The sequence below is a fragment of the Mizuhopecten yessoensis genome, unplaced genomic scaffold (assembly GCF_002113885.1).
Source record: "Mizuhopecten yessoensis strain PY_sf001 unplaced genomic scaffold, ASM211388v2 scaffold716069, whole genome shotgun sequence".
NCBI classification, from domain to species: domain Eukaryota; kingdom Metazoa; phylum Mollusca; class Bivalvia; order Pectinida; family Pectinidae; genus Mizuhopecten; species Mizuhopecten yessoensis.
In genome coordinates this window covers 103,408-110,883 of record NW_018479932.1, presented here as the reverse complement: position 1 = coordinate 110,883, position 7,476 = coordinate 103,408, and the positions used below count along the sequence as shown (strand labels likewise).

Below are 7,476 nucleotides of genomic sequence, written 5' to 3'. Positions count from 1 at the left end.
TAACAACTGTGGTCATTTAAGGACGTGCCAGGTTTTGGTGGTGGAGGAAAACCGGAGTGCCCGGAAAATAACCACCGACCTGCGGAAGTACACTTGCGGAAGTACACTTGCGGAAGTTTAACATTCGTTGGCAAACCCCACAATACGCATGTCAACGTGAATTACGTCACGATGTAAACTGACGTCTAACGTGTTTTTGACACTTCAGACTGGATTGCATTCCGTAGTTACAGGTAGTATCAGTGAGCGCAGCCTAGCGGAGATAAATCGTACTAAGGCAGGTAATCAAGTCTATTGGGATTTGTCTACTACATGACGCTGCAACTTGAACTGATTTTGTTTATAAGAAATACAGTTTACATGGAAATATATCTTTGTTTGTTAGAAATGTTTAAAACTGGCTGAAGCCAGGCGAACTGTATTAAAATCGATGTTTTCGTAAATTGATAAGGATCGACGTCATCTCCACCAGACAATGTGTTTCTCGGCGGTAAGTGAAATGGGTTTTCCACGTGCTATGTAAAATTATCAGGATGCGAACCAAATCACGTAAAATATATGGAAAAGCATAAAAACTGTTAATACATATGTTAAGATATATATTGTAACTCTGTACGTTTCGTTTGACACTTTATAGTTTTAATTTAATTGAATTGAATAATACTGGACGAAGGATAAAAGCCTCAAGGGTCATATCAACAAATAGAAGCACTGCTTGTCCCAAAAGAAGGAACGAAACATGGAATTGCTGTTGTTTAACTTATCAGGGAACTTTATTCGTGAAAATTACTTCGAGACAAGGAAAACAAGGTGATATATGATCCCGATAATAATCTGTCTATAAATTTGTCTTATCGTACTTCCGGTTTGACGGACTATTTGAACAAACTGCTGAAGTCGGTCTGTAACGTTGTCTACCTATAAGGATTCCATGTATATGTATCTGACTTGTCAGGTCTGTCTTATCTCCAAGTCTCATTCTACGGTCAATATGTCACTTTGCTCATGTTAACAATCTGATAAAAATCACTAAGTACAATCTAACATCGCGTTAGGCATCAGAATGTGGATTCCGGAACGCTCGTTTCCGATTCTGTATTAGTAAAACCGTAAGATACCGATAAGACCGGTTTGACTATAATGAGGTGTAAATCTAGATAGATAAAACTCGCCACCACGTACACACGTCTCTTATCTTATTTCACGATGGTTTACAACAAATTGAGAATCAGCTATTCCCAAGGCATTAAATCCACTTTGTGTATACGTTTGCCATTGCAATTCATTCTAAGTGGTTGGACCGTTACACGCACTGCAATAAATCTGCCTGTCGTAAAAGTATATTTGAAATGATCAGGAACGCTATATCCTATAACAGCAGCAAGCTGTTTGTGTATCGAATGCCGTCTCCATCTTACTCCTCACTTCTCCTCCATGTCTCTCCGCTCTCCCCTCCGCATTCCCCTTCACTCTCTCCACCCTCTCCCCCACCGCTTTCATCTCTCTCTCCACTTTCCCCCTCACTCTTCCCCTCCGCTTTCCACCTAACTCCCCCACTCCACTTTCCCCTCCCTCCCTCTCCGCTTCCCCCTCCCTATTTCCCTCCGTTTGCCTCCTCCCTATTCCACTCCGCTTTCCAGCCTCCTCTCCCCATCCGCTTTCCTACCCTCTCTCCGCTACCCCCTCCCTCTCCGCTTTCCCCTCCCTCTTCCCCTCCGCTTTCCACCTCACTTTCCCCCTCGGCTTTCCCCTCCATCCCTCTTCGCTTCCCCCTCCCTATTCCCCACCGTTTCCAACCTTTCTATTCCACTCCGCTTTCCACCTCCCCCTCCCCTCCGCTTTCCACCTCCCTCTCCCCCTCCGCTTTCCCCTACCTCTTCCCCCTCCGTCTCCCCCTTCGCTTTCCCCTCCATTTTCCCCTCCGCTTTCTTCCTCCCTCTTCCCCTCCGCATTCCCCTTTACTCTCTCCAACCTCTCCCTCTCCGCTTTCACCTCCCTCTCCGCTTTCCCCTCACTCTTCCCCTTCGCTTTCCATCCAACTCCCCCTCCACTTTCCCCTCCCTCCCCCTCCGTTTCCCTCCTCCCTATTCCACTCCGATTTCCACCTCCCTCTCCCCCTCCGCTTTCTACCTCACTCCCCCTTTCGCTTTCCCCTCCCTCTTCCCCTCCGCTTTCCCCCTCCCTCTCCCCCTCCGCTTTCCCCTCCCATTTCCCCTCCGCTTTCCACCTCCCTCTTCCCCTCCGCATTCCCCTTCACTCTCTCCACCCTCTCCCCCTCCGCTTTCCCCTCCCTCTCCACTTCCCCGCTCACCTTTCCCCTCCGCTTTCCACCTCACTCTCCCCTCGGCTTTCCCCTCCCTCCCTCTTCGCTTCCCCCTCCCTATTCCCCTCCGTTTCCCTCCTTTCTATTCCACTCCGCTTTCCACCTCCCTTTCCCCCTCCGCTTTCCACCTTCTTCTTCCCCTTCGCTTTCTACCTCCCTCTTCCCCTCCGCATTCCCCTTCACTCTCTCCACCCTCTCCCTCTCCGCTTTCACCTCCCTCTGCGCTTTTCCCCTCACTCTTCCCCTCCGCTTTCCACCTAACTAACGCTATTTATTTTGATATCATTTCCAGAAACCTACTTTTTCAAAACTAATGCTAGTTTGGAGAAGATATTTAATCAGAACCTCCTTTGCCTCTAAACTATTTGACGTTTGTGTAATGTTTTGCCTTTATTTACATGTACTGTTTATCCTCCAATATTAGCCAAAACACCAAAGTGTACCTTTCAGGGTACTGTTACACCTGTTCAAGAGCCGACTTGACCATGATAATATTGTGTGTTCTATTTATTGAACCACGCACCGGATATATCAACTTGCCATTAGAAAAGAACAGTGGATGATATCCATTCCGGAAAAATCATCAAGCATTTTAGGAATTTAAATGATTAAATGAGAAATGTTTAAGTAAATAATGTAATACAAGTATATTTATATACATATACATGTTTAGTCCTTGCATATTCACCGAATCTACGGTCTAATAATCTAAAAATCGTCATGAGTGTTAAGTGCATACATGTCCACTGTCTAGTAATAATAAGTGTATAGCTTTATGGAGCCAACAGTATGTGCAAACTCATATCGTAACAATCGAACAGACCCATAACGTAAAACTACTCACCATTTGCTAATAGAACGCACCTCAATTTGATATATTGTCGGCTATGTAAACTTGTATCATCAATAAAAACGAAATATATATATATATATAGAAAGAAAGAACGATATATGAAAGATTCTGAAAATAAGGTGTTTAGTTTTTACACAGGAAGCTGTCTATGTGGTGGCATTATGTGTCTTATGCATTCATTTTAATGTGGGGGTTTTCTGCCCGACCGCAGAGACAACATTGCGTTAGCGCTGCTAAGAAAGTCGTTAATGCAACATTATATTGTTTTGTGGGTTTTATATAGAAACATAACATATTGATGACATTTAACGGCGCAGACCTGATAGACTGTATTGGCTATAAAAAGGAACGGGAGTAGTTCTGATAGATCTCTATGTGCTGATACTGCAATTGACCAGTTCGACCGCCCCAACATGTAAATGGGAAGCAATCGGCATTGGCGTAGAAAACACATTACTTACGCCTTTCACCATACTTATATTTGACATGCTAATTTTGTTACATAATATAAAAGATACTGATATGGTAGAACCAATGCGAAACTGTTTCTTTGATTTTCAAAGCAGCTCTCTGTTAAGTAAGACCCTCAGGATACTCTATACAGAGAAGGTGACATCATTATGCGTAAACCATCGTACTATAAAGCAGACATACATTGTATATTATATATACACACCTGAATGACTGCCATTAGTAAGTACAAACATATTACCATTCTTACTATAGTTGCGGGAAAATACAGTGGGCTGATAAGTAAGAATGTGTAAACACTTATCAATTATTGACTTTTCTTGAGGTGGATATTATGTGGGTTATATGAACCCGACGAAGATATAGCAACCGAGACGAAGTTGATGTTAATAGAATTGTTCATGTCCATATAACTACATCATTACCGAAACAAAAGTCTTTAATTGTGTATATTAGAGATAACATTATGTTGTTTTACGTGTATTAAACAAGATGGAACGTAAGAAAATCTGTCAAAGAAAAGTACTGCATTTTGCAGAGAGCATTCGGACGTTACTAGTGAAGTGACGTCACAAAAAGAGGGTCATATCCTTATCACAAATCTCCGACTGTCACGTGATTACGATCCAACCAATGAGAATGTAGGAAAGAGTTGTGCTACATGTATCTGATATTTGTGGTGAGCTCCACAACCAACGAACAGTATCGATCAGTACTTTAAAATGTTTAAAAGTTAAAGCGGTCAAGAAGAGGTCGGGGTTATTGGGTTACCAATTAAAACATCGTAGAAACTATGATGTGATTGGTATGTTAACATTCTTTAATCAAATGAAGCTAACACAAAAAAAAATGTATTTCTGAAAATCAAAACTGTGCCAGAACTGAACAGTAAAAGACTTGTAACTGACTCGCCGGATCACAAATCCTTCTCAAGGTTCAATGTTTTAGGTAAAAAAAATCTTACAGTGTATCATATACATGTATTAAGTGAAATAAGCACCTTTTCTGTGCTAACTTTTCTTTTGACTGATTTCTGTTTTCCATTTTATGTTCCAGGTATTCAATCCGGCACCAGTTCGTGGGCACAGCAGGTTTTACATGGATTTCTAATAAAGGGAATCGGAGTCGGTTTCATATTCCGTACAGATGAACGAGGAAACGTTCCCTGTTGATAACTTGCACAAAACGAATCACACGTCATCCAAAGCTACGAGTGCCAGATCGTGTATATGGTATTGACCACCACCACGTGGGATATTGTCATGGTTATCAAAATATGTGGATTATTTCTTTCACGGATAATAGAAAAGGTTTACTTTTAAGAATGATTGATTATAGCGTTGTGGGGTTAATTGTCATACATACAAAGTGAAACTGATCTTAAAATGAAATGGGATATACAACATTAACATTTGAGTGTGCTTTTGTGCTTTACCGTAGGAGGTGGATTTACTTGAGCTCTGAGTGTTTTATCCTGAATCTAGGAGCTTGATATGATTCACCGGGAGAGGCTGTTTTTCAAATGTGACTCAGATCAAGCGGTTCCTCTCTATTATACCTGTAACTATGAACATCCCCCGAAATCTCGTCGTTCCAACGAGAGTGGGCTGCGTGGAGTACTCGTCAGAGATCTAACAACACGACAGCTCTGTCGTCTTTACAACAGTTGCGTCATAACCGTGGCAGTTTTATCAATATTACCAAGGATACCTTCATTCATGTCGACTGCAGTACCCAATCATATTGCATTTTACAACGCGTTTTCAAACTCCACCAATCACACGATTGCTAACAATGGACTGCCGGTCATCAATGAAACAGCATACAATGGAAGCGATTGGGCAAATTTTACCAATGCCACTGATGGCGACTATGAAATAAAACGTCCCATCATTGGGATAGTGTTGTCTCTGTTTTCAGTGGTGACCATTGTTGGAAATATTCTGGTGATCGTCGCTGTTTTTAAGGAGATGTATTTAAGAACGGTGACCAATTATTTCATAGTTTCTCTCGCTCTTGCCGACCTAATGGTAGGCGGAATCGTGATGCCGTTCAGCATAAGTTTGGAAATAACCAATCAGATGTGGCCTTACGGCGAGGAATGGTGCGACCTCTGGCATTCATTTGACGTCCTGGCGAGTACGGCATCCATTTTGAATCTGTGCGTGATTTCGCTTGATCGGTACTGGGCCATCACGGACCCTATAGCATATACGGCAAAGATGTCTCAATGCAAGGTGGGCCTACTTATAGCGTTTGTGTGGTTATGTTCTGCTGGAATATCGTTCCCAGCAATTGCCTGGTGGAAGGCAGTTACCCCGAGTAATCTCCCTTCGCAAGTGTGCATGTTTACAGAGGACAGTGCCTACTTGATATTCTCTTCCATTGTGTCTTTTTATTGCCCAACGTTCATTATGATGTTCGTCTATCTACGGATATACCTTGCCGCAGCGGAACAAATAAGGAGTTTAAAGGTTGGGAGTAAAGTGTTGACGTCAAATGGTAGTCATGGCAACAGAGAAATAATGACCTTGAGAATGCATCGAGGCGGGACGAATTCGCCGCGGAATGGTCACGAGGACCATTATAGACGCGCTGTGCATGAGGATTACTCCCAGTCATGTGAAAGATGCATGGATAGTGACAGTACTGCTCTGACGTCACAAGATGCTAAATTAAGCTTACCCCACACGCATGCGTCTAATGGTGCACACCATCATAGACCGGCAAAGTTTATAACAAAGAGGCTCCGACAGTTCGCATTAAGTAAAAAATTGACTAAACTTGCACGCGAGCAAAAGGCAGCGAAGACTTTAGGAATTGTAGTGGGTGTTTTCATTATATGCTGGCTTCCGTTTTTTGTTTTTAATGTATTACAAGGCATATGCGGTATGAGTTGTCTTGTGTATCCGGAACTACTTTTCCCCATGTTTACCTGGCTTGGTTACATTAATTCCGGTATGAACCCTGTGATATACGCACTGTCTATGAGGGATTTCAGACGTGCATTCGGAAAGGTCCTATTCTGCTGTTGTCCAAAACAGAGGTTTTCTTATCAGCGGGCGCATCAGAAATATACAGCTTCCACGTCTAGCTTTACAGTGTCATGCGCAGACAGAGTGTAGTACCAACTTCCGGAAGAATAACAATATTTACACTTTATTGCATATGAAAGCAGTACCGATCTTATTAATCATATGCTTAAACGATGACTTCAAAGAGGTCACATGTCCGACTGCTGGTCAGCGGATATGGCCCTGCTCATGCGCAAACTTGACGATGTTTAGCTTTGATGTGATAATCAGAAGTCGGAATCATTATTTCCTCGCTATATATCATTACTTGGTTCATCGTTTACAAAATTCATGCTTTTGTTTTGTTTAATACTCAGTTTGTTTTTCAATATTCGTCATTTCGAGAATATATCAGATTTGAAATAAAATGTGACAATATCTGATCCTTGTTTGATTCTAGTTCTGGGTATCGTCCTTGCAGAATTAATGTCCCTATTACCCGCGTGGATAGCTGTGTATTACCCCGAAAATAGCGGTTGTTCCCCAAGAGAATGTTCGATGTTACACACTCTCGTTACAGTTATTGGTTAACCTGGATGCAGCTCTTGTTACTATTACACAACCGAAAACCAAGGCAAAATCTCCATTTCTTGACGTACAAGTCAAGAAGTGTGCCAACAGAGCAAATTTTCCTGCATACACATTAATAACATTTCGCAATCGACTCAAATTAAACTAGACAGCAATTTATCAAATTCTCTCCCAAAAAAAATCTTGATCGGAATCAATGTGGCTTAAGCATGCTACGTAGCATA

General features: G+C 42.1%; 1 protein-coding gene across 1 annotated transcript; it reads left to right on the top strand.

Annotated features, from left to right (window-relative positions):
- Positions 1 to 5,140: 5,140 nt before the first annotated feature.
- On the top strand, positions 5,141 to 7,101 carry LOC110441634 (dopamine receptor 2-like). The gene has a single exon (XM_021484832.1). The coding sequence runs from the start codon at positions 5,141 to 5,143 to the stop codon at positions 6,770 to 6,772; it is 1,632 nt and encodes a 543-aa protein (XP_021340507.1). The 3' UTR covers positions 6,773 to 7,101.
- Positions 7,102 to 7,476: the final 375 nt, after the last annotated feature.